This window comes from Cololabis saira, chromosome 12 (genome assembly GCF_033807715.1).
Source record: "Cololabis saira isolate AMF1-May2022 chromosome 12, fColSai1.1, whole genome shotgun sequence".
Classification (NCBI taxonomy): domain Eukaryota; kingdom Metazoa; phylum Chordata; class Actinopteri; order Beloniformes; family Belonidae; genus Cololabis; species Cololabis saira.
In genome coordinates this window covers 10,681,839-10,709,719 of record NC_084598.1, presented here as the reverse complement: position 1 = coordinate 10,709,719, position 27,881 = coordinate 10,681,839, and the positions used below count along the sequence as shown (strand labels likewise).

General features: G+C 41.2%; 2 protein-coding genes across 5 annotated transcripts in view; both read right to left on the bottom strand.

The window, feature by feature from the left end:
- The window catches only part of LOC133456834 (protein phosphatase 1 regulatory subunit 12B-like), a 14,203-nt gene extending 4,943 nt beyond the window's left edge, over positions 1–9,260 (bottom strand). The window contains exons 1-7 of one of the 4 annotated variants that reach the window (XM_061735461.1): positions 8,515–9,203; positions 5,014–5,030; positions 4,777–4,906; positions 2,538–2,642; positions 2,329–2,379; positions 2,164–2,214; positions 1,430–1,500 (exon numbers count right to left, since the gene is read on the bottom strand). In XM_061735461.1, coding sequence (XP_061591445.1) covers positions 1,462–1,500; positions 2,164–2,214; positions 2,329–2,379; positions 2,538–2,642; positions 4,777–4,906; positions 5,014–5,030; positions 8,515–8,616 — 495 coding nt within the window. In that variant the 5' untranslated portion in view covers positions 8,617–9,203 and the 3' untranslated portion in view covers positions 1,430–1,461. Of the gene's footprint in view, positions 1–1,429; positions 1,504–2,163; positions 2,215–2,328; positions 2,380–2,537; positions 2,643–4,776; positions 4,907–5,013; positions 5,031–8,514 lie in introns of all 4 variants that reach the window. The other 3 variants (XM_061735460.1, XM_061735458.1, XM_061735459.1) reach the window with 3 other exon arrangements.
- LOC133456209 (protein phosphatase 1 regulatory subunit 12A-like) lies at positions 9,087–27,881 on the bottom strand. Its single transcript, XM_061734657.1, has 6 exons — positions 27,805–27,881; positions 23,068–23,158; positions 22,782–22,982; positions 22,547–22,655; positions 21,264–21,391; positions 9,087–9,272 (listed from the first exon to the last, which is right to left on the bottom strand). The coding sequence occupies exons 1-6, from the start codon at positions 27,822–27,824 to the stop codon at positions 9,087–9,089; spliced, it is 735 nt and encodes a 244-aa protein (XP_061590641.1). The 5' UTR covers positions 27,825–27,881.

Sequence of the window (27,881 nt, the reverse complement as noted above, 5' to 3'; positions counted from 1 at the left end):
ACTACTTAATCAAGGGGGCTATGCAAAGCTACTGATGGGGAACACCTGAAACTAGCACCTGCCAAATACAGGGCCAGACATTTCACAGTGAAGAATGACTCCCCGAACCCAACATTGACCCAACTCCCCACCCTGGCTCATGTAGGAAGAGAAGGAACATCAGCAAACAGAAGACGAGCATGTGCTGGCTACAGAAACGGAGAATTACAACCTGAGTTCTGATCCCCGTGGCAACGTCTCTAGGGGAGCTATTTCACTTTCGGCAGCATCGGTCCTGTCACTGAAGGCACGATTGTAACGCTGGCTGCACGTGCTGATGCTACTTTTCAGTTCGGTTAGGACAGGGGTCGGCAACCCAAAATGTTGAAAGAGCCATATTGGACCAAAAACACAAAAACAAATATGTCTGGAGCCGCAAAAAAATGAAAAGTCTTGTATGTATAAGCCTTAGAATGAAGGAAAATGCCAAAAGTTAAATAAAGTTAAAAATGGCCCTCAACTCTGGAACTGTTTAGATAGATCTCTTAAGTTAGTGTCATCCTTAAAAATGTTTAGGCCCAACTTAATGGGGTATCTTTTATCTTTTATATAGTCAGAATTAACAGGCTATTCGTACTAAAATGAAATTGCCATTTCATGGATATTTTTGTTTGTGTGTTTATTGTGTTTTTCTTTGTTTCTTTTACCTTTTCTTTTCCTTTCTATTCTTTTTCTATTGATTGATTTGTTTTGGTGATTTTGTATTGAGGGGGAGGATTTTTTATAAGCCCTTCGGGCTTCTTTTCCTCTCCTGCACAAATTATTTGTCCTTGTATGATAAAAGATTTACTGTTGTCATTGTGCAAATAAATACATAAATAAATAAATAAATAAATAAATAAATAAAATTAAAAAAAAAGTCAAAATTTTGAGAACAAAGTCGAAATGTCAAGGAAAGTCAGAATTTTGTGAAAAAAGTCAAAATGTCGAAATTAAAAAGGAAAGGAAAAAGGAAGAAAAAAGAAGAAAAAAAAAGAGAAAAAAAGGAAAAAAGAGAGAAAAAAAAGGAAAAAAAAGAAGAAAAAAGGTTTTAAAAATTTGAAAAAGCTCCAGGGAGCCACTAGGGCGGCGCTAAAGAGCTGCATGCGGCTCTAGAGCCCCGGGTTGCCGACCCCTGGGTTAGGAGTTGCGGATGATTGCAGAACAGTTCCCCTTTGTGGAAAATCTGCAGCTTGCTCATTATAAAGAAGTGACTTGGTGAGAGGGAGGTGCGAGTCGGGCCCTCACGGCTACAGACGAAGGCTGGACGAGCTAGGACACAGTGAGACATTTGTACTTTTGGAAAAAAAGGTCCACGCGTGCAAACATGCACCAGTCTCTGGCAGGACAGAAACGTGTGAGGTGACAGGCAGGTGTCAATCACTCTCTCTGCATCGTAGTGACCACTCACCATCCCCCCCTCTGCCCCGAGACAGCAAGCTCTCAGGGCTGGTACCCACAGCGAAACCGCAGTGGGGTATCCTGCTGGGGGAACCATGACAACACGGGAGTCAAACATCAACTGTCGGCTAAAATATTCCCTGTGCATTCTTTATATTCTTTACCTTAACCTTGAGGTTATATTTTTCTGCAGCTTTTTAAAAGTCCCAACTATGAACTTCTAATGTCCATGTGCACTTTCCAGTTACTGGCACATTCACTGCAGAGTCTGCCTACTCAGGCCTGAAAAGCTTTCTGGAGTTGTGCTTCTCTGAGAGGCAGGACACACACAGAGCAGCGTAGGAATGTCTCACAAAAACAGGTCTTTTACTCTTGGACGGGCATCGGTATTCAGCTGGAACTAGGTCACAATGTTCACCCCAACAGTGGGATGAGGGGATCAGGGGAGCAGCAGCGCAAGCTCCTCTGCAGCCGGGCAGAAAGCGGCCCAGCAGAACGCTGGGACTAACTTCCCTCCCCTTCACTCCCGTCCCACCTGCAGGACCGCAGACCTGGCAGGTGTTACGTGTGCTCTTTTCTCTGGGAAAAACACTTCAGACAGGCTCGGTGGAGGTGTGTACTTTAGAGGATTGTTAACGTTGGGGGAAAACAGGGAGATAATTGAAGCACAGCTTGTGTCCGAGACAAAGAAATGCCACTTGATCCCAAGGTGGGAACACGCTACTTATTTCTGCATGGACTGACCTTTAATTCGCCCTCCATGTCCGTCACTCTTTTCTCGAGAGCTTGTTTTTCCTGTAGATGGAGAAGAAACAACAAACTGCAGGAGAACGCAACCACAAACATGTATGGAAGTCCGTCCATCTCGATGGAGCAGCAGCAAATGTCAAGCGGTTAAAATCCACTTACCCTTTTCTCTGATTCAAGAACTGTGGATCTTTCTGATATCCTTTCATGCCTCTGTAGAGTTAAAGTGGTGATGTTACTGTGGAAGAATGTCTACAGAATTGTATTGATTTTGATCTGAGCAAGTAAAAAGCTGTAAAAAGCTGTAACTTTGATTCATTATAGTTAACATTCAGTTGCTGTAATCTCCCAGTTGTCTGCAGCTCAGATACCTGCGTGACTTTATCCAGCTGGGAGCGAATCTTGACCAACTCTTGTTTGCTGTCCTGCAACCTGGACTTGAGCCTTTCATTCTCCTGCAAAGCTTCTGCATACATCTGAAAAACGAGAGGATGGAGAGTGTTTGAACATCTTCTGTGGAGTCTTCTTGTGATGCCTCAAATCCTTCGGACTTTGATCAAAATTAAATTCACATGCTTCTTTATTCAAATCACAATAAGTGACAAACAATATGTTTGAGCTAAGAACATACATACAACTATAATTGATCATATCTTCACTGAAACCTCCATTGAACACTTGCGGGCTGAAGGATAAAGAAAGTAGACCCTTGGAATTATATCCACTGGTTGAGCCTCTTTTGGCAGCAGTCATAGTTCTGGTAGCTCTGGATCCAACGTGCTCAACAATCATGAGGAATTTCTAAACATTTTTTTTGTTTAAACTACAGTTCAGACAGATTTGTAAAACATCTTTGTGGTGTTGAGGTCTGGGCTCTGACTGGCCCACTCCAAAAAGGCACAGTTGCTTCTCCTAAAGCCATTCTGGGGTTGTTTTATTCCACTTAAGTCTTTTTCTGGCTGCATCACCAATCGACACTAAGGCTTATTATTCTGCAGGATATCTTCCGTAGGAAAGCCTTTTTCTCCTCTACGATGACAAGTGGTCCGGGTGCTGAGGCAGCAAAGCATGCCCAAATCACTCCACCATACTTCAATGTTGGATGGATGTTCTGATGTTAAGACAAACTTCAGGTCAGACGTTTATTTTTTGTGGGTTTTTTGTAGCGCAACAGCTGTCTCCATGGTGTTTTGCCATGAAGAACTTGACTGTTGAAAGACTAACATATTGCAGACTAATAAAGTTCCAGTGCTTCTTCAAGCCTCTATCTGTTACCGTACTTGCGGGTTCTTCTTTACCTCACTGAGGATTCTGTGCTGTGCTTTCAGAGTCGTCTTGGTTGGGCGTCCACTTCTAGGAAAAGTACCCACAGAACTAAACCGTCCCCATTTTCAGACAGTGTGTTCAACTGTGGACCGATGGACACCTGAACTCTTTGAGGTTTCTTTGTGTCCCTTCCCAGTCGTACACAGGTCAGCTATTCTTAATTCTGTGTTTTCTGAGATCTTCCTTTTGCAGATGCAGTAATCCAGTATTCAAAATGTTTTAGTGCCTTTTAAAATCTACCAAAGTGGCTCCAAACCTCACCTCCAGACTCACCGATTGGACTCCAGATCTTCAAACTACTGACTCCAATTAGCTCCCATTTATGTAATTAGTCTTTGTGCACTTTTCTTCCAATAATGTGAAAGAATAAGTACCGTAGTATGTTCAATAAAGGCTTGAGAAAATAAAAGAGGTGTGTGTGTTGTCAGTTTTCTGACTTTGATAAACATCCCATTTCATGGTAAATGTATACCACTTAATTCCATGAGGTCACAAACTTTACACGTACAACTGTATTTATGCTGACCGTACGAATGTCATGTCTTCAATAATACCAAGAAGCAGTGAATGTAAGATAAGTGTGTGCACATGTAGAAGTATTCCTGCCACGTGCACAAAGGCCCCCACACAATCACAGACCTGGCTTCTGAATTGTATTGTAATGTCCATCTCTTATGACATGCAGAGGATGCAGAGGCAATTAGTTAAAATAAACAAATATAAGATATTTCAGACGAAAGGACAGTTTTCTGCTTTCCTTCATTCTAACGTATATGATCTTGGGACCAAAGACAACAACAGTATTATTTCTACATCTCTTTTCTTTTTTTTTTTTTACCCATGTTTGTTTCTCAAACATTTGATCATATGTCTTTGTAACATTTTCAATAAAACAGAGTTTAAATAATCTTTGAGTGATGTTTCTTTGTTTAAATGTTCAGTTACCACTATTGTGCAGCAAGGGTTTTATTATTGCTGTAATGTTGGAGTAAACTGGAAAAAAAAAAGATGGCTTTCACCTAACTGATGTTTGGCACTGCTGTAGGAGTATTATTAGTTCCTGTCAGTTTAGCTAAACATATCCTTGATGCAGGTACAATTATTGGCTTTACAGCTTCTGATAACACACTTTAGTCAGATAGAGACTCGTGATTTCTTGAGTCACATTACTTCAGAAAAGAAAAAAAAAGAGAGACCTGCCATCTATAAATCTGCAGCAATCGGACCGTATCCAGCCACAAGAGACCGTGGTTGTTTGAAGTGAGAACTGGGTTAGTACTCCACCTTCTTATAGTCTTTGGCAGTGGAGTCCTGCTCCTGTCTGTTCAGAGCAGCCAGCCTGGTCTCCCTGCGGGTGTAGGAGCTGGTGCGGCCCAGAGCTCTCTCTGTGGCGCTCTCTCCGCTGGAGTCGTATCTAAAAGGCAACGTGGCTCACACTCAGTGCACAATGCAGTCTTTAGATTGTCTTTTTCCTTTCAAGTCTGCAAGACGGGTAGAAAAAAAGAAAGTTAAAACCCTTACCTTGAAAGTCTTTCATGCTGGAATGAAAAAGAAAATGGGCCACATTAGTTTGATCAGTCAGTACCAGAGCCCGAGAACAGCCCAGCTTTTTCTATTGTGCTTATATCCAGATTTAGCTGTCTGACTGGAACAAACAAAGACGAGGAAAGGAACTATTTTCCATTTGGAGACAAAAGGGAACAAAACTCAATTTCTACTTCAATTATTACGGCACTGTCAGAGCCTAAAGAAGTGTGTGCAGAAGTGAGACATAATTCAGCACGGCTCTAATGAGGTTCACGCAGGTCAAGCCTGCTCAGGCCCGGTAAGCTCCCGGAGAGGGCGGCTGCAGCCGCGCAAATGCCTGCAGCATACACATGACATCGTGACATCAGATGTCAAGTATGACAGGCCGCGGCCCGACCTCAGACAACAGGCTGATATCAAACTGCCCTGGCATGTCTGCGCTCCGAGGGGGCCACTCATGCCTGCTGAGGTCCTTGCTGGGATTACACTCTGTTCTACACAAGATTACACAAGTCTTTGTTGGAAATTATATTACCTCAGAGCTGTCCCTGCAACGAATTAGCACGACTCATGTAACTTCTGGCAGATCTGCTAAAAAAGAAAGATTTTGAGTTTCCCCTCCTGCCGGGGGAAGAACAAATTAAACACCCCGTTTTTGGAAATGCTTTGTCATGAACATCTTGTGTCGGAGACAAAAGGCAGATGTTCTCTGCAACACAAGAAAGTGCTTAATGAGAACAATTTAGGGCAAAATGCTGCGTTATTGTTATCCGTATTCACATTTGGTGAGCTGGGGGGGAGATTTCATGCAGCGTCATAGCAGCTATTCTGCAGCAAGTGTTTACATAACTGAGCTGGCGCAGCCTGTCCTTATGTGGTCATGTGCTTCAACAGAGCTATCCAGGAAAAATCAGACCTCCATAACCTCAGATGAAATAGAGCCAAGGAAGGAGCTGAGAGGAGCTCTCGGCCTCTCCGATCTCTGTGTAACAGCGGGGAGATTCCTCGATCAGACGTGGAACTCATCCATTAATCAGCAGGGTTGATTGGTTCCCTGCTTGTGTGAATAAATTGTCATGAAGTCTGCTTGAAGGCTTGGAAACTCTTTTCCTGTGTGCAAACCAATTTCACACTAAAGGATTAGGAAATTACTCGAATACATTTTCTTAAACCTAATTCAAGTGAAGTCTTGATTGGGCCCTGCAGGGATGATAGGAGCCGGTTTTCGTCTTTACTGAACTGGAGCCAGAAAATAAACCATAAGTGAAATTGTCCTTACTGATGCTGGCAGCGCATATTTGGTTCCCTTGTTAGGAATGCCGGAGGGACCAAGAGGTGGCAAATGTTGCTCTGCAAACAATGTGAGGCAGAGCCGATGGAGGAGAAGATGGTCAACATGAGGGATTCACACTGGGGGAAACTGTTTGTAATTATATGCATAACTAAAGGAAACTGTCAGGACCTACATCACACACAGACAAGCTGCTAAATGAATAAATGATCATGTTCAGATCAGCCAAGTTTTCCTTCTGTCCCATGACTCTCCTGCTGCTGACCGGGTGACTGAAGATGGAAAATCTGAGATGGACACAGTCACACACCTTCCACTTCTACTCCCACCAGTGGAACCGTTGCTGCTACACAACCATAAAAGATCTTTGTTCCACTTTCACTCACTTCAGCCGTTCCCTCTTAAAGGAGCTCAAAACATGCAAAGCTTCATTTTGATTCAAATGTCAGTTTATTTATTTTTTCCTCCATTCTGATTTCTCTTTGAATTAGTCTGTTTGCTCAGCAACTCGTACACAACTGAACTCACAGGTTCAACTATTTTTGTTTCAGTTTTTGAAGCTTGTGAATGCTTTTTTTATTGCAAGCACAACATTCCCTTTCTGAAATGCAGGGGAACTGAGGCAAACAATGCAAACATAACCTCAAACTTCTCATTGGATGCAGTACTTGAGATACACATGCTTATCACTGCTATGCAAAGCCAGTCATGCAAATGCATTCCTGTTTATTTGTCTTCCTGCTGCTCACAGCTGTAACACATTGGATTTTTGCTAAGGAGGACCAGGCTTTCATCAAAACATCGTAGCATGTGCCACAAATACTGTATCTACCGGATCCCACCCCCTTCTGCAATGCATTTTCTCTCCCAGCAAAACTTGCCAGTTCAGGGCTCACTGACATCATGGAAAATTAATGCACAAGTTTCACCGCAGATATAGCAGACATAGGCTGACACTTCTTTTAAAAAGGATCAGAATCCACTGGAAAACCCCAACCTGCGCAGAAAGCAGTCATTGCTGGCAAGGGTGCAACCATGAGCGTGTCTGCAGAGTTGCATGACATGTACAGTATTGTACATGTCTCTGAGCTGAGTGAATCATGTTGTGTCATTTCTTTTTCCTTTCCATTCTTTCCCTTTAAAGTGTGCCTGTCACATAGAGTGCAGCTCAGTTTGACGCACTGACACGAACACACCAGTCAAACTAGACCCCAGAGAACAGCGCACTTAGAAAGAAAGAAAAAATAACAGGAAATTACACAAGGATTGCTTCAATCCGAGTCTATTTTCCAGAAAATACAGCCAGACTCAGAACAAAAACATGTCTCTCTTTCACAGTTCAATAAATGAGTGGCTGATTAGTCAACAAGTCCTCAAAATATTCATTTCCATTGTTGTTGAGTGCATTGATTCATTACATTGTGGGTTTGCCTTGCAACTTCCAAGTTATATCTTAAATTATTTTCGCCTGATTAGCTGAACAAAACTTAAATACGTTTAGTTCATGCAACAAAAAGAAATGAACCCTTAGATTTAAGAGGTGACATGGCAGAAAGTTTGCATGTTCACTTAATAATGCATATAATGTACCCACACAGACACTAATACACTGAAAAAAATAAGTCTTTGTTTGTTTGTTGCTTTACATGAATGCATCTAGTTTTGAATTTAACCTGCATTTGTTCAAAAACAAGCAGTATTTGTGTAATCCCAGGCAATCTTTTCATTTACACACAAACAACAAGCAACGATCTTGTTGTATTTACCTTTCCTTTAACAATTTTAATCTACTGGGCAGACTGACCAACGTTTAGATGAAACATGCTTTATTAAGGCAACCTTTTCGCATGAGATTTTTATGTAGATCAAGAAAGACTAGTCTTTGTATAAACTACTTGATTTTTAGTATGTACAAAATTCATTTGCAAATAAAGTCAAACCAAATTTTTGCAAGTAAAGTCAACTTAATTTCGGTAAATAAAGTAAATTTAACACAATTAAGTTGACTGTACTTGCAAAATGAATTATTTACATACAAAAAAATAAGTATTTTATACAAAGACTAGTCTTTCTTGATCTACATAATCTCATGCAAAAAGTTGACTTATTTGTTTTAAGTAGATCAAGCACAATATTTGTATCAGTGTAAATGTGGCACACAGTTTTAAACTGTAAAGCTCTGTTGTTTTAGAGAAGAAGCTTACTCTGAAGTTTTTGTCAGTGTAGGACGGAGAGGACGGAGGGGAATCCGTCAGGGTCTTCCTGGTCCTGCCCAGGTCCTTGCTGCGCGGGAGGTACGAGGACATGTCTGCGGCGGAGACCAGCGGGTCGGCGGGTCGCTCCTGCTGCGGGTCCCGGTCAGATAACACCCCCACCAACACCACCAACACCACCAACACCCACCAGAGCCGCAGCTCCCTCAGGCAGCGTTGACGCACGCCTCCATGCCTGCGCTGTCGGGGAATCCTCTGCAACAACAGGTGCTCGCGTCTGCGGGGGCACGCCTTCTTTTAACAGCAACCGCGCTAAAGCCTGATTTATGGTTCCGCGTTAAATCGACGCAGAGGCTACGCCGTAAGGTACGGCGTAACCTACGGCGTAGCTCTGCGTCGGTGTAAGGCGGAACCATAAATCAGCCTTAATAAAAAACAAGAAGCGAGAGAAGAGGGGCGCGGATCCCAAACTATCTCCCACTTGTCAGCAATGAACTTCCTTCATGAAAAAAAAGAGTTGCAAAAAGCGAAGTTTGTTTTCTCCGCCACCTCCCTCCCTCTGTTTAGTGCTGCACTGTTTGGTCAGCCTCCCGCTCCTTCTCTTCCACCCCAGCAGCCAGATCCAGATCCAGTCCCTTGCTCAGTCCTTTCTGCTCCTCTCTGCTCTCTGCAGCCTTGGCAGCTCTGCGTGGCAGCCCGCCAAAGGCTCTGCTGTGGACACATTCAAAGCTGAGGGCTAAAAATGTCCACTGATGTGAAAAGGGATAAGGAAGATGGTCCACAAGGCCGAGGAAGAGAGGGGAGACACAGCAGAGTGTGTTTCTCAGAGCTCAACAGGGGGGAGGAAACTGCTCAGCAGCCAGCAACAACTATGGGGTCCAAAGTGTTGCATGGAGTGAATAAATGCTACTTTTGTGACATATCTGTTTAGACAAACCCGGTTCAGTTTCAACTATAAACTGAAATTAAAGCTGCAAGCAGCGATGAACGGGTCCTCGCGCATGCAATTTTCACCAATAAAGGTCAAGGACTCAAAACTAAGTCCGATGACACCACCCACGACTCTTTATGTCAAACCATTCAAAAGTTATGGCAGAAAGTAGGAACTTATCAAATATGGACCGACCAGATGAAGGGGGGGCGCGCTTTTTGGCGTTTATTGTCGCCACGGTAACGCTTTTGACTGAGAAAAGTAAAGCGCATGGTCGCAGGATCAAGACGCACATTTTGATGTATAACACACCTGGGTGCACATTACGGTTCGGGCGAAGAAGTGGCCGAAGAAATGGCATAAATTGCGCCAAAATTACACAATTAATTCAAAATGTTCAAAATGGCCGACTTCCTGTTCGGTTTCGGCCATGGTGCCAAGAGACTTTTCTTTAAGTTGCGACATGATACAGGTGTGTACCGATTTTCGTGCATGTACGTCAAACCGTATTGTGGGGCTTGAGGCACAAAGTTTTCTAGGGAGCGCTGTTGAGCCATTAGGCCACGTCCATTAATGCAAACCATTAAATATCAATTTTTTCCTGGCTTGCGTGCAAAATTTGGTGACTTTTGGGGCACGTTTATAGGGGCAAAAAGGCCCTCATTTCATCGGAAGAAAAAAGAAAACGAGAAAAACAAAAACGAGAAAAAAAATTCCTACAGATACAATAGGGCCTTCGCGCTGTCAGTGTTCGGGCCCTAATTACTGGGCAACCCATCCGTGACATCACTTGTGGGATTTCATATTCAGTGGTAAAGTCAGAAATGACTTTTTTTTTTTGCATTTAGTTGACACTGGATTAGTACAAACTACTGATTGCTACAATTAGAAGCCAGTTAGCTTAGCATAGCTTTGCATAAAGACAAGAGGCTGAAGACCACTGAACTATCTGATATACTACTTTGTTTCTTCATACTACAGATATCCACACCACTGCACAACTTCTTACTTTTTGTGCGTTTAATATACAATAATTAGTATGTCAGACAGTGAGATTCTTCTGAGCTGAGACTCAACTAGCCAGTTTCACTTGAATTGCTGTAAGCCAAACCTGACAGTAGGCTAATTTGACCATACTTGCAAAAAAAATTTAACACATTTGTGTAGAGTTTAACTTTGCAAGTTGCTGTATTTGTTGTATTGGTCCATCCAAAATGCAGCAGTAACGTGTATCTTCATGTTTTTTTTTTTTGTAGGTTGGAAAAGATTTGGCTCATCATGGGACACTTTTGACTAACTCTTGAGGAAAGTTGCAATAGAAATGTGTATCGACAAAGCTGCTACTTGAAAGTAGCTGTGTTCATGTTTGATTACTTGGTGATCACTTGCTTGCTTACTTGGTGTAAACAAAACCCTGCACACCCACTGTCACTTTACCACTGCAGTAAGAGGACACAGGGTTATTGGGTTCATCCTGGGCTCCCCCCCCCTCCCCACCGGTTGGGGACTACAGTCATAGCCGTTGCGACCTGGGACGGTCTGATATGATGAGGATGTTGGTTGCAGTATCCAATGATGATAATAACCACCATTGTTATTTTTAGAATTACCATAACTATATTATTCCTATGACTCTTTTTGTGCATGTGTGTGTGTGAGTATATATATATATATATATATATATATATATATATTTGCGTATATGTATGTATATACAGTGGGTACGGAAAGTATTCAGACCCCTTTAAATTTTTCCCTCTTTGTTTCACTGCAGCCATTTGCTAAAATAAAAAAAGTTAATTTTATTTCTCATTAACTCAGCAACCTATATGGACAGAAAAAAAACAGAATTGTAGAAATATTTGCAAATTTATTAAAAAAGAAAACCTGAAATATCACATGGTCATCATCAGACCCTTTGCTGTGACACTCACATTAACTGACATGCTGTCCATTTCTTCTGATCCTCCTTGAGACGGTTCTGCTCTTTCATTGGAGCCAGATGGGTTTAATTAAACTGATTGGACTTGATAAGGAAAGGCACACACCTGTCTATATAAGCTCACGGTGCATGTCAGAGCAAATGAGAATCGAGGTCGAAGGATCTCCCCAAGGAGCTCAGAGACAGAATTGTGGCAAGGCACAGATCTGGCCAAGGTTACAAAAGACTGTCTGCAGCACTCAAGGTTCCTAAGAGCACAGTGGCCTCCATAATCCTTAAATGGAAGAAGTTTGGGACGACCAGAACTCTTCCTAGACCTGGCCATCTAGACAAAGTTAGCAATCGTGGGAGAAGAGCCTTGGTAAGAGGTAAAGAAGATCACTGTGGCTGAGCTCCAGAAATGCAGTAGGGAGATGGGAGAATGAATATCACTGCAGCCCTCAACCAGTCGGGGCTTTATGGCAGAGCGGCCAGATGGATGCCTTTCCTCAGTGCAAGACATATGAAAGCCTGCATAGAGTTTTCCAAAAAACACATTAATGACTCCCAGAATATGAGAGATAAGTTTCACTGGTCTGATTAGACCAAGACTGAACTTTTTGGCCTTAATTCTAAGCGGTATGTGTGGAGAAAAGCAGGCACTGCTCATCACCTGCCCAATACAATCCCAACAGTAAAACATGGTGGCGGTAAGATCATGCTATGGGGGGGGGGGATTCAGCAGCAGGGACTGGACGACTGGTTGCAATTGAAGGAAAGATGAATGCAGCCAAGTACAGAGATATCCTGGCATAAAACCTCAGACAGGGCAGGACCTCAGACTGGGTCGAAGGTTCACCTTCCAACAAGACAATGACCCTAAGCACACAGCTAAAATAACAAAGGAGTGGCTTCGGAACAACTCTGGGACCATTCTTGACTGGCCCATCCAGAACCCTGACCTAAACCCAACTGAGCTGCTCTGGAGAGATTTGAAAATGACTGTCCAACAACATTCACTATCCAATCTGACAGAACTGGAGAGGATCTGCAAGGAAGTATGGCAGAGGATCCCCAAATCCAGGAGTGACCCTGTTGATTAATTCCCAAGAAGACTCATGGCTGTACTCGCTGAAAATGGTGTTTCTACTCAATACTGAGCAAAGGGTCTGAATACTTACCATGTGATATTTCAGTTTTTCTTTTGTAATAAATTTGCAAACGTTTCTACATTTCAGTTTTTTTCTGTCCAGATGGGTGCTGAGTGTACATTAATGAGAAATAAAATTAGCTTTTTTGATTTTAGGAAATGGCAACAATGAAACAAACAGGGAAACATTTAAAGGGGTCTGAATACTTTCCGTACCCACTGTATAGGCTATCTGTATATATGTATATATATATATATATATATATATATATATATATATATATATATATATATATATATATATACAGAATGCCCCCCCCCCATGCTCCAGCCAGATCATTCATATAAAATGATATTTACTTACTGATATTTACTCCAACCCAACACGTTACACGCTCATTCACATGCACTACAGCACAACACACAGTCACCAAACTGAACTCATCACTGTTTTGTTTTGTTGTCTTTTTTTTTTTTGTTTTGTTGTTTTTTCTGTCCCACCATCTTTGATCTTAGTCCTCTGAGGCAGATTTTTTTTCTTTTTCTCTACTGTCTAGCATATTGTCAACTGTCAAGAGGGCTGGTGAAGGCAACACATTTACTCACCCATGCAAACAAACACACACACACAGCCCTCTGTTACTAGATTAAAATGTAAATATATATATATATATATATATATATATATATATATATATATATATATATATATATATAGACAAAATAAAAAATACAGAAGACATGAATTTGCCAAAACTGACTGCACCGTCATCATACAGAAAAAAAAATGGTAGCAATTACTTCACATAATTATTGGCAAGAAAACCAAGCATGCATATTTTCCTTGGTATGAAATTGTGCTATTTAAACCATCATGGAAAATGCCCCAGTTTTCCTCCCATAGTTTAGTTGAGCCTTCTCATCGTGACCTTCCTTTTATAGCGAGGTTTGCAGCACTTGGCTGTTCCTAAAGTCCGTCATCCCTCCTCAGGCCAAGGAGATAGGAGTGATAGAACAGAGACACAAAAGGAGGAAAAACAGGAAAAATGGGAGGGTTTCTGGACTCCCATCAACATAAAACCTTCACGCAGCAGCGTCTACTGTACCACTACTCTCATTTCTGGAGAGGTTTGTGCTGACAGCTTTGCCTCCTAAATTATTTTATGTAACATTTATGGTAGATGACCCATGTTTGCATGATTTTATGACCATGTTAATTCCAAAAGATGAGTAAGCTGCTGAACAGTTGAAGATTTTCTATATTTCTGGTGTGAATTAAACCATTTTCAGTGGCAAAACAGATATTCACCAAAGTCTTGTTATGTATGTACTGCTTTAAAAAGTTATATTCATGAGGATGAAAAAGTGTTTCTGATTCTTATTAGCTGGCTTTAAAAAGTTACATTTATGAGGATGAAAAAGTGTTTCTGATTCTTATTAGCTGGCTTTAAAAAGTTATATTTATGAGGATGAAAAAGTGTTTCTGATTCTTATTAGCCTGAAAAAGGCTCTTGAATCAATCAGTAGTCAGGCAAAATGAGCACTAATGACCAAATTTAAGACCATTATTAAAGTGGCAGAAATAGCACTTTTAGCACTGCCAAAAGGGTCCAAGTCCAATCTGAAGGATTTATGTATTTGAATTACCTAGAAAATTTCCATCCCTTAGAGTTTCATTAGGGCCCGAGCACCTTCAGTGCGAAGGCCCTATTGTATCTGTAGGAATTTTTTCTTTCTTTCTTTCTTTCTTTTTCTTCTGACGAAAGGAGGGCCTTTTTGCCCCCCTAAACGTGCCCAAAAAGTCACCAAATTTTGCATGCAAGTCAGGCCTGGCGAAAAATTTGATATTTAATGGTTTGCATTAATGGGCGTGGCAAAATGGCTCAACAGCGCCCCCTTGAAAACTTTGTGCCTCAAGCCCCAGAATGCGGTATGTCGTACACGCACGAAAATCGGTACACACCTGTATCATGGCGCACCTGAAAGAAAAGTCTCTTGGCGTCATGCCCGAAACCGAACAGGAAGTCGGCCATTTTGAATTAGTTGTGTCATTTTGGCGAAATTTATGCCATTCCTTCGAAAGTTAATTCAGCCCGAACCGTAACGTGCACCCAAGTGTGTTATACATCAAAATGTGCGTCTCCATCCTGCGACTACACGCATTACTTTTCTCTTTCAAAAGCGTTACCGTGGCGATGCTAGACACCAAAAAGCGCGGCCACCCTTCATCTGGTTGGTTCAGACAGAAAAAACTTTGCGCCTCAAGCCCCATAATACGGTTTGACGTACATGAACGAAAATTGGTACACTCCTGTATCATGTCGCAACTAAAAGAAAAGTCTCTTGGCGCCATGGCCGCAACCGAACAGGAACTCGGCCATTTTGAACATTCTGAATTAATTGCGTAATTTTGGAGCAATATATGCCATTCCTTCGAGAGTTAATTCAGCCCGAACCGTATCGTGAACCCAGATGTGTTATACATCAAAATGTGCGTCTCCATCCTGCGACTACACGCATTACTTTTCTCTTTCAAAAGTGTTACCGTGGCGACGCTAGATGCCAACAAGCGGACCCCCCCTTCATCTGATTGGTCCATATTTGATAGTTCCCCAAAAGGCACCAAATTTGGCATGCAAGCCAGGCCTGGCGATAAATTTGATCTTTCATGGTTTGCATTAATGGGCGTGGCAAAATGGCTCAACAGCGCCCCCCGGAAAACTTTGTGCCTCAAGCCCCACAATACGGTTTGACGTACATGCACGAAAATCGCTACACACCTGTATCATGTCACAACTAAAAGAAAAGTCTCTTGGCGCCATGGCCGAAACCGAACAGGAAGTCGGCCATTTTGAATAAATTGTGTCATTTTGGCGAAATTTATGCCATTCCTTCGGCAGTTAATTCAGCCCGAACCGTAACGTGCACCCAGGTGTGTTATACATCAAAATGTGCGTCTACATCCTGCGACACCACGCATTACTTTTCTCTTTCAAAAGTATTACCGTGGCGACGCTAGACGCCAAAAGGCGCGCCCCCCCTTCATGTGATTGGTCCATATTTGATAGTTCTCCAAAAGTCACCAAATTTTGCATGCAAGCCAGACTTGGCGATAAATTTGATATTTCATGGTTTGCATTAATGGGCGTGGCCTAACGGCTCAACAGCGCCCCCTAGAATACTTTTATCTGCCATAACTTTTGAATGGTTTGACATAGGAAGTCGTGGGTGGTGTCATGGGACTCTGTAATGAGTCCTTAAGCTTCGTTGGCCTTAATTAGCCCCGCCCCTTCTTCTGATTGGTTGTCCCGATTTCCTGCTATAACATTGGAATGGTTTGACATAGAGAGTCGTGGGTGGTGTCATCAGATTCTTTATGGAGTCCTTGACCTTCATTGGCCAGAATTAGCCCCGCCTCTTCTTCTGATTGGTTGTCCCTTTTTTCTGCTATAACTTTTTAATGGTTTGACGTAGGAAGTCGTGGGTGGTGTCGTGGGACTTTGTACTGAGTTCTTAAGCTTCGTTGGCCTTAATTAGCCCCGCCCCTTCTTCTGATTGGTTGTCCCGATTTTCTGCTATAACTTTGGAATGGTTTAACATAGAAAGTCGTGGGTGGTGTCATGGGACTCTGTAATGAGTCCTTAAGCTTAGTTGGCTTTAATTAGCCCCGCCCCTTCTTCTGATTGGTTGTCCCGATTTCCTGCTATAACTTTGGAATGGTTTGACATAGGGAGTCGTGGGTGGGGTCATCAGATTCTTTATGGAGTCCTTGACCTTCATTGGCCTGAATTAGCCCCGCCCTTTCTTCTGATTGGTTGTCCCTTTTTTCTGCTATAACTTTTGAATGGTTTGACATAGGAAGTCGTGGGTGGTGTCATGGGAATCTGTAATGAGTCCTTAAGCTTCGTTGGCCTTAATTAGCCCCGCCCCTTCTTCTGATTGGTTGTCCCGATTTTCTGCTATAACTTTGGAATGGTTTGACATAGAGAGTCGTGGGTGGTGTCATCAGATTCTGTATGGAGTCCTTGACCTTCATTGGCCTGAATTAGCCCCGCCCCTTCTTCTGATTGGTTGTCCCTTTTTTCTGCTATATCTTTTGAATGGTTTGACATAGGAAGTCGTGGGTGGTGTTATTTCTGATATGCTTATGGGGGCGGTGGCCATGAGTGCGAGGGCCCGTTCATCGCTGCTTGCAGCTTTAATTTTCATTTAAAATGTACCTCTAGAGTTGATGGGATGTTCATTCATCCATCAAACATAAATGAACTGCATTAAAAGAGATCACAGTTCAAAGTCATAGTTGTTAATGTGGCAAGCCTTCCTAACTCTTGTAATCTGTGATGGTGCCTCTTTTTTCTGTTAAAGTTGTGTATGTACATTATACTCTGTGTTCCCTTGACGACAGCACTGGAGCAGCAGCACCTTCAACCTGTCTGTCCCTGTCTGCATCTCTTCAGACATCACAACAGGCCTCCCTGTTTGTGCAGCTGTACCTCCAGCTCGCCACACTCTTGTCTGTGCTGCTCTGTCTTTTAGAGTGATTTTATCATTTTGACCTTATTGAGCATTTGCTTAGGACAGTTTACTAAACGTATAACTTGTGCAGCCGCCTCACAGCTCACAGGTTCAATTCTGGCTGTGGGTGTTGAGGGTGTGTTTCATTCCTCACGTCCTCAGCACCCAGACCCCTGGGTAGGGTTGGCACCTTTCTGTGTGGAGTTTGCATGACTCCCCGTGTTCCCTAATGCAACCTACCCTCACAAAAACATGCAGCAACCCTGGGCTGTGCACTGCCTCCTCTGGCCAGCCCGGGAGGCCGAGGGGATCTGGCTGGAATAACGTGGAAAGATCTTCCACGCCTACGTCAGGCCAGGGAAGCCCCGCCCTGTTGGGTGAAGAGAAGGGCCTGCAAACTCCTCAGGCAAGAAGGAGGCTTGAGCTCAGTGCAGGGCCTCCCGGGGTTGGCAGAGGGATTGTTACTCAGGAACTGGGTGATAAAAATTCGAAAAAATGTAAAATATATATATAAAAAAAATTAAAATTAAAATTATATATATATATATATATATATATATATATATATATATATATATATATATATATATATATATATATATATATATATATATATATATATATATATATATATAAAAATGTATATATAAACTTATAGTGTTTGTTGTGGACAAACACTATATCTCGTATTTTGTGCAGTTTAAACCCTTTCAGATTTGTGGGTAAGCAGATTTGTCTTGCCAACACCATATTAATTCAGACTATACCTTTCTTAAATTAATTGATTTTAAGTTTTGTAGGAGCTGGGGTGCTGCTTTTGATATAGTAATTTTGTAAATCTGTAGAAAGCATTTCATTTTGTTTCCTTTAGCATTGGTTATACTTTTTACTCAACTTGTAATCATTGTATTTTGTGTTCGTGGCATCCAACGTCACTTTTCTCTCACTTTGCTCTGGTGTCTGGCTAAACTCCTGATTCTAACTACGGTAATCAACTGACTTACCAATTTGATTGGGTTCATAACGCGTCTCCTTTCCCTAGAGCGCCAAAGTGTAACATTAACTAGGAACTCATTTTGGAGCTTAGGTCACTTTTATGACATGCTCCAAAATGTAATCATTTTCATACTCTGTCACTCTTGCATTTTCTCTGCTGTAATTGCTTTCTTCTTTTTTTTAATAATTTCAATGACAAGACAAAACAAGATGAAAGATGTAGTAGGACATGAAAAATGAAGACATACACAGGAATGTGTTGATGGTGTGTTTTGAGTGTTGACAGCTGACTTTCAATATCTGAAGATTGACAAATTCTAAAAATATATAATATAATACTTTTGCTTACATGTATGTGATTTGAGCGAGGGAGAGAAAAAAATAATAACGATAACCATAAAGTAATAAGTGGATGGATGGATGGATGGATGGATGGATGGATGGATGGATGGATGGATGGATGGATGGATGGATGGATGGATGGATGGATGGATGGATGGATGGATGGATAGGGGTCCATCCCACTGACTACAGTCTGGAAAAGTGAAAGAGAGCACTAGAAGGGAAAAACAAGAAAAATCCCAAACATTAAGCGAAACAATACGCAGGTTGGCCGAGACGCGATTTTCTACTTACTCATTAGATTTGTATTTAACTTTCTCTTCTCTTCTTTCCCCTCCTCCCACTGTCAACGCCCCATACTTGATACTTATTTTTTCCTTTTTTCCCTCTTCCTTTTCCCTTTCCTTCCTCTCCTTCCTTCCCCTCCTCTCCTCTGTGGATTGGGGCCACCATCAACCTCAGCAGGCCAAAGCTGGCCCAATGTTTAATCCTTTCTTCAGTCTCTTATGCCGACCTTAGATTCAATGATTTTACAAGCCATTTCATGGTCACAGACACATAAAAAAGAGCGGGGGCGGGGGGGTCCTTTGTGCTACTTCAACTTTACAAGCAGTGGTCAATCACAAGAGCAAGGTGTGTAAAAGTCCATGAGGTCACAATGGAATAAAGGGAAGTACAATCGACAACGGTGTCCATGGCAACCGTCAAGGAGAAACTGCATTCTATGAAGGGATCTTTGTCCCTTCGGGGAACATTGTGGTGGTAACGTCATGAATTGGAGCTGTTTTGCTTTCTAGGCAAGAAAACCTTGTGATGCTCAGTGGAATATGAACTTTGAATTCTTACGCTGAATTACAAATTTGTAATCAATTTGAAGTCTACAGTAAAATGTCAGGACAACTATGACAGCCTATTGGCACTCTGGACCAACTGGGTCATGCCACAAGACAACAGATCAAAGCACACAAACCGGTCCACTAAAAAAATGTTTAAAGAGGAGTAAAGTTTTGAAAAGACTGAACAAGGGAGGTCCTCCACAATCTGAAATCAAAAGGTTGACAAATGTTTGCAAATAATGTGATTTAAAATCACCTTTCTCCATAAATGAATTGCCAGTTCTGTACCACGTGTTCTGTATATGACTAATGCACATTCTTCTACAGAGACCATCTGTAGACAATATGAGCATCACCTTCATAAAAATAACTCGGTGGCAGTGAGCTGCACGAGCACTGCTGCTGACGTTTCCGTAATACGAGTCTGTCGCCCCCGCCCCCCCCACCAACTTTGCTTTCAGGAGTTTCTATGAGGGATATTAAAGGAGCTTGAGGCCGGATTGTGGCAGGATTTATGAAAAAAATCTGTATACATTTTAAGTTTTCTAGTAATAATGTCAGATGAAGCGTTCCAAACCCAAAAGAATGAGCCCTCTAGTGTATCTCTCCTTTGCCTTGAACAGGCTGTGTGCTGCAAAATGTGCTGCAATTCGGTCCCGAATTTCCCGCGCTGGGCTGTGGATGTGACGTCACATGACGCTGCATGCACGTTCTCCCCGTTCTCCCGTGCCGGCTTCACTGTTGGCTGCAGTACCCCCGACGGCCGTCGTGGTGAAAGGTGGCGCTAGAGAGTCTCATTTCTTAAAAGGAGCCTCATGCTCCTTTAAATGAACAAATTTGTGTTTAAAAAAAAAAGAAAAATACAATGAATAGTGATCCAAGGAGATGACATGAGCCCCGAAGCAAACAGGTTGTGGGCATCACCATCAAGCTGTCTTGGTTGTCTTGGTCTCTGTTGTTGAAGTCTGTTCAGATCATCACAGAGTCATGCAGAGGTTGGCTCTGCTAAAAGGCAGCCTGTCATGCTTCTGATAAAAACCTTTGCAGCTCTGTATGATTATCACAGACAGATTTAGTCCCCTCAGTGGCGCTCTCATGTTACTAACAGATCTCACTTTCAGATTCCAGGACGTGGGACAGCTGAAGCTCTGACTTGGCGTTAGCTCAGAGGAAAACCGCTTTCCATTCATGCAGTGTCACACGTATCAGGCCTCCATGATCGGCTGCACTCTTGATACATCTTTCTTTGTGGGGTCTATTTTTAATCTTCTCTTCAAAACCCCAAATAGCAAAAACAAACTCCACTCAAGCAGAAGTGAATTGCAACGTTCCACCGAGTAAAAGGCTTCAGTGAGGAGCTCCGGGGTCGGAGGCAGGTGGAGGGAGAACAACAGTAGTTATGAAGGTAAGAGAGAAAACAAAGTCAATCCCTCTGAATCCATGGCTCAGACCAAGCAGAGGAGAGCAGTTTTCCCCAATATGGTATGGAATGCTGAGACACCTCGGCCATGTGATGTGAAGAAGCAGCAAAGTGACTTGGAGGGAGCAGGAGGTGGGTGGGGGTGGGACTGTTGCTCCACCATTGTAGTTCAAAAAAACACTTGTTTCACAACTATGATTGCAGTGCAAGTTAAAATATTGCATCAGAGAGCTGACATGAGCTGTCTTTGAAGACTTTTTGCTTCGGGGCAACCCAGAGACAGAAGGCGTGAAACATGAAACAATGGTGCTAATGAATGTCGACTTATTCAGAACAATAACACTCTTACTCTTTGAGATTTGAGAAATATTTAACACCAGTTTAAAGTGTGTATAAATACAAAAACAGGTCAATAATGACAGGTAAAATATATGTTGTGACTAAACATAAGCAATACACATTCTTGAGAGACGTCTAAGTAATTACTAACAGTTTGTAGTGAGCTGTAAACACCTCTGGGAGAAATGAATCATAAAAGATACATTTGATGGTAGTCTGGCTCCACCTGGTGGTATGACAAGGTCCATCTCTATGTCTAAACTAAAAACTAACAAAAGTTTTCCACTTACCTGTGGGACAAAGCTCGAGTCTTCAGCGTCACAGCAGGCGTGTCTTTGTTGGTACTTTGAAGAAAAGATCGGCTGTGCTGCATCTTCAGCAAGGTTTTGATTTTCATCCCTCCACCATCTCTCACCAACTGTGCATAAAAATCAAGCGCTTATTCTAGACTGGTTTTATTATTATTATCATCATCATTATTATTATTATGAATTACCAAATTTAAGTCTAATGTTCCGTTTGGGGCTTGGAGGTCCAAACAAGCTTCTATTTGGAGGTTTCAGCATTCTTTATATGTTGAAAATATATATACTTAATATTGTTTTATCATATTGGATCACAGGGGATCGTAAAGAAAAAGACGAGCAAATAACCCCATAACAACAGATAATTAAAGACTTTGCCCATTGATTTGTTTGTCTGGGATATTTTGGCAAGCAATATATAATCTGTAAATGTGTAGTTTAATTAAAATACATTACAGTTGGTTTCCAACACGATGCCCCTCATTTTATCTGTTTACCAAAACACAATCAAGTTACAGCTTTATAATAAATGAAGCATAACATGAAATGTGTACTGAGAGTAAATAATCAACATGTTGAAGGTTTGGGGTAAAAATATAAATGACAATATCTATATATTTACAGTTGCAACCGGATATCTACTTACAGACAGACCAACATACAGTCCAAAAAACAAACAAACAAACAAACAAAATAAAAAAGATAAATGAACTTTTTTCCCATCTCTTAAAGAAAAGATAAGGAAATATTTTGCACTGAAGTCAGGTATACTCACATGTTTTGTAAAAACTCAGAGTAATGTGAGAGATTTCCTGTTTTCCTGTTTTTAGGTCATTTGTTATTGCGAGTATTTGATAGAATGACTTTCAAACTGTTTGACTTGGCTAAAATGTTTTTAGTTGCCCCGCACAACCTCCTCATAATACTGTATCCTCTTGGAAACTTGGCCCACAGCATGATTCTGCCACCCCTGTACTTCACAGATGAAAAGGCGTTGTGAGGCCTTCAGGCTTTTTCTTCAAAAATAAGTGTCATTATGTCCAAGCACTTAAAATGTAGAGTCTAATCAGATAACAGCACTTGTCTCCAAAATTAAGATCCTTGACCCCATATGCAGTTAGTAAACCTTTGGTTGCAACTGTTTATATGTATCTATACAGATAACATTGCTGTAACACTATGTCCCTATGGTCCATTGGACTCTCCAAAACATGGGGAATTGCAGTGAAGTTCAACAGAACATCAAAAACATAATCTAAATGTCTTACCTCTGCAGGAGCTGTTGCTATAAGCCAAACCACATGTTCCGGACAGAGGAAAGTAAGCCAGGTTTGAAGCCTCAGCAAGGGTTTCTAACTGTGGCTCAAGGTTCCCCTCCTGTGCATGAGTAAGAAAAAAATCAGACCATGAAAATGAATATCAAATATTAGTCAAAGTTACAAATTACTCATTTAAAGTTGAGAAAACCCAAACTTGATATCTCAATAAATCTTTTTGGAGAACCTTGTCCACTTTGCTCCATTTCAGATTGTTATCGGGCGTTTCTGCAGACATTTCCACTTCAGTCTTGTCCTCCTTGTGTTCTGTAAAGCATCCCCTCAGATCGGACCTTTCTTTATGAGTGTCTCCATCCTCATTCTCTCTGTCCTGACCAGACAGGCTGTAGGTCTTCTGAGCCTCTTTCAGGTCTGTAAGAGTCACACCCTGCAGAATATTAGCACAGCTTCACATCTGTAAAAAGGCAAACACAGTGTATTAAAACGAGTTTTGAGAACCATTTAGCTTTTACCTGTGTTGACCGGCGAGTTTGTCTGGCATGACGGGACTTTGCTTTCCTCTGAGACTCTGCTTCTTCATCCTTGACGGGAGTCACATAAAACCTGTGGGCCCACAAATATGTAAATGTCAATGAAACAGACAGAGTGATAGGACAAGAAACAAGAAAACGTTCATAAATAGGTTTGGCTCAAGGTTTTTCTCGCTCACGGGTATTTTTCTGTGTCTCTCAATTAAAATTGAATTGAATTGAATTATACATAACTATACATACATAAAGTATTGACAGTACTGACAGCTTTACATGTGTGTATATACAGGACTGTCTCAGAAAATTTTAATATTGTGATTTTCTGTAATGCAATTACAAACACAGAAATGTCATACATTCTGGACTCATTACAAATCAACTGAAATATTGCAAGCCTTTTATTATATATAATATTGCTGATCATGGCTTACAGCTTAAGAAAACTCAAATATCCTATCTAAAAGATTTAGAATATTCTGGGAATCTTAATCTTAAACTGTAAGCCATAATCAGCATATTAAAATAATAAAAGGCTTGCAATATTTCAGTTGATTTGTAATGAATCCAGAAACATTTTTGTTTTTTTTAATTGCATTACAAAAAATAAAGAACTTTATCACAATATTCTAATTTTCTGAGACAGTCCTGTGTATATATATATATATATATATATATATATATATATATATATATATATATATATATATATATATATATATATATATATATATATATATATATATATATATGTATACACACACACACACACACATCCCTCCTGTCTCACCAGGATTTAGAACAAGGTTTGAATCTAACAGTCGACATCAAAGTGCATGGTAAAGGTATTATTTCAGAAGATGTTTATCCAATAACACTTGTCGATAAATTTAAGGAGGCTGTCACTTCTCATCTTCTTACAATAGAGTATAGTGAAACAATCGAAGACTGTGACCCAAATTGTACCTCTGCAGCTACTGATTTCCGTGTCAATACTATTGCAGTTATGCCGCACTCAGCAGTAGAGAAAGAGGGTCTAATCATAGGAGCTTAACTCCCTGGTATAATTTGCATGCTGAAACAAAAAGGGTGTAAAATGGAAAGAAAGTGGTACTCTTGTAAATCTGTAGATTCTCATCATGCATGAAAAGATAGTCTTACAGTATATAGAAAAGCCTTTCACAATGCTAGAACAGCTTATACATCTAATTGATAGAAAACAATTAAATAACCCAGGTTTTTTCTGTTCAGCACTGTAGCCAGGCTGTCAAAGAGTCACAACTTTGAGCCATGCATTCCTGCAGCTCTTAGTAGTGAAGACTTTATGTTTCTTTAGCAGTAAAATCATCAGAAATAGTGAAGAAATCAACCAGGTCCACTCAGCAGCAGCTGTTGCCATTTCTTCAGCTTCAGTGAGTTCCTCAGTCGTCAATAATGCTAAATTATTCATATGTCAGTGGGACCCCATCCCAAATCGACTACTCAAAAAGGTTTTCTCTCTTATTGGTACGACAATCATGGATCAGATCAACCTATCCCTGAAATCAGGATATATGCCACGTATTTTGAAGTGGCAGTAATGTTCTTTTAATCCAGACATTCTAGTAAATTATAGAATGAATTCCAATCTGCCATTTATATATCTAGAATTCGGGAAAAGGTAGTTACAAGCAGTTATGTGACCACCTGTATACAAATGATCTGTTTGAGGTTTTACAGTCAGGGTTCAGAACACATCATGGCACAGAAACAGCACTGGTTAGAGTAACTAATGACATTCTTATAGCCTCAGATAATGGATTGGTGTCCATACTAGACCTGAATGCTGATTTTGATACTATATATCACAGCATTTTACTGCACAGTTTAGAGCAGGTTGTTGGGATTAAAGGCAGAGCTCTTGGTTGGTTTTAATCATATAGTATCTATCTGACAGATTCCATTTCATTGATGTTATTAAGGTTTCTTCTACATAGAGAAGGATCTGCTATGGTGTCCAACAGGGTTCAGTGCTAGGGCCAATCTTGTTCAGTTTATACATGCAGCCCTTGGGAAACATGATCCAGAACCATGTCCTCGATTTTCATTGCTATTGTGATGATACGCATCAGTGAAGATGAAACAAAACCGTTTTTAAGACCTGGACGTCCACTAACGGTTTACTCCCAAATTCTGATAAAACAGAGGTTATTGTTGTTGGTCCCAAACATCTTAGGAACAGATGATGATGCAATGGCCTTCAAAAAACCTTGGGGTCATTATTGACCTGGTTTTGTCATTTACACGGCATATCAATCAGGTTTGTAACACAACATATTTTCATCTCTGTAATATCACAAAGATTAGAGCATCCTCTCCCAGAGTGGTGCTAAAATAACACTTCACATGTTTGTAATTTCTTGGCTAGATTACTGTAATGTATTACAGGCAGGATGCCCAAGCAATTCTCTGAATATGCTCCAGCTGATTCTAACTGCAGCAGCATAAGTGCTGACAGGAATCAGCAATGGAGGGAGGCTAACAGGGAGGCTAACAGAAGAGAGACCGTCTCTCTTCTGTTAGCCTCCCTCCATTAAACATTCTGTAACTTTCGTATGAAACAGCCGAGCTCCTTGTTATTTGCAAGACCTGATAACACCTTATGTTCTTAAAAGAGGTCTCTGCCTTTAAAGTGCAGGTTTAATTGTAGTTCCTAGAGTATCCACATGTACATCTTGAGGACAGGCCTCTGCTATCAGGAACCGTATCAGGAAACAACTTCCAATCTGGGTTGACACCACCTCCAGCTTTAAAACCTAACGTAAAACATTTCTGTTCAATAAAGCCTCTAGTGTTCAGTAAACCTCTAGTTAGTGTAAACTCTAGTGTGTTAGGGTCAGTGGTCATAGCTGCAGCTGCAGGACAGGACTAGAGCAGCTCGCTTCATCGTAGATATGTTGGTGTCCCCCATGATCCACTGAGCTGTGCCCTTTACCCTTTTTCTCTCCTCTTTTTCTCTTTTCTTTCTTCAGATCAACCCTCAGTGATTAATTATAAGTATCTCATCACCATAACTGTTCTCCATTGGTCTTGTAGTTTGTTGTGCTGGTTTGCCCCTCTTTTTCTCTTCTGTACATGTTTGCAGGGAAGAGCTTCCAGAGCTGCATCCAGACCCGCAGTCCCCCCCTCTGACCATTGTCTGCTGTCTGCTTATGTAGTCTCTGTAGTACACCAAATAACCATGTATCAGTAATATGTACATATAACTCTTAGTTCTCCAGCTAACAGATAAAGACTACTAATATATTTTGTACTATGTACATTTGACAATATGTCTGTGCCTCTCCTCTCTCTGTTCTTCACTCTCGGTTCTGATCTCCCTTTTCCTGCTCTGCCCAGCTGCTCTTCAGCATGAGGGTCCCCCCTTATGAACCGGGTCCTGATCAAGGTTTCTTCCCTCTTGAGAGTTTTTCTTGCCACTTTTGGTTTAAGGTTTTTCTCCCACTAGGGGAGTTTTTACCTGCCAGTGTTTATGTAACAATTGATCAGGAGTGTCATGTGCTGGTCTTTGCAAATCACAACTTGTATTGTAAAAGACACAAAATAAAAGAACGGAATTCGAATAGGACACCCACAGGAAAAGGGAATATATTGCAATTTACATCAGCAATCAAGCAACATATGTTGAAGGATATTCATTTATTGAATATCTGCAAAACCTTTCCCCTTGTAATACTGTCCCAGGATGGATGGGAGCATCCATCCTTCCTTTATATGCTTTCTGTCCCCATCTCCAGCCCTGGTAAGGGTTAAACGGGTGTACAAAGTGGGAGTGGGACTAGATCCCATACCGATGTCCGTATTATAAAACTACCTTGGACAACTACTAAGATGAGAAAATGTATTAACCAGATCAGAGTAAAGTTCAACGGTTAAACATATGCTAAATCCATCAAAAGACCACCACTGTGTTTGCTAATTAGCAGACACAATAGTATTGACAGCTTTAATAGGAGAGGCCTGTTACCATCATCTGCTTTTAAGCACTCTTTTTCAATGTAATGCATCACGCCAATAACATATATCAGGAAATCTGTTTTGAAAAACTTGGAAAGCATCGTTTAAAGAGATGTAAGTAATATCCACCAGTGGACACAAAGAAAGTGCTGAGCAAGCACCAGAGGAGAAGTGTTTTACCCACAGAGCTGTTAGCCCCTCCTCTGCTCTGCTACACTTTTACTGCTATTGATCTCCCGGTTGTGAAGTCACCCTGACTCCTCAGAGAGATTTAACAGGCTGGTCAGCAGCACAATATATTTTATATGTTGGAAAAAGATGAGGATATGAACCCTGCAACTGCACACTGGCTCAGTGGCTGAAGCCAAGAATGACAAAGCAAAAATAAAGACTGCAGTTTTATCCAGCTTCTCTTAAATAACAAACCTACCCAATACTGCATATAGCAGATGGCTTTTGTAAGTAATAATAAGTAATTGCCAAGGGGTACAACCTTAAACCAGCAATTACTGATGTTTGTTTTTTAAAATCGTAAAGATTAAAAACCACCAATTCAACCGAGCCTGCAGCAACTGTACTGAACATAATTATTCTACATTAAAAAGATAAACATGAGAGCCAGGAGCTTTGCTGGAGAGGCACCTCATTACCCCTCAAATTCTGAGAATGATGTTGAGATGTGACTCTCAACATGGAGCAGCATGACTCAGGTGCAGGGGAACTTACCTGGGAGCGAAGTCTTGCATGGTCCTTGTGGAAGGTCAGAGACTGAGACACATAGACACTGCAGAAGAGAGAAGGAG

Coding starts and splice junctions, on each gene's coding strand:
- LOC133456209 (XM_061734657.1), bottom strand. CDS start 27,824: ATGCAAGACTTCGCTCCCAG. Junction 22,656..22,781: donor AATGGAGCAAAGTGGACAAG/GTTCTCCAAAAA, acceptor ACTCATGCACAG/GAGGGGAACCTTGAGCCACA. Junction 9,273..21,263: donor ACTCGAGCTTTGTCCCACAG/GTAAGTGGAAAA, acceptor TTTTCACATCAG/TGGACATTTTTAGCCCTCAG.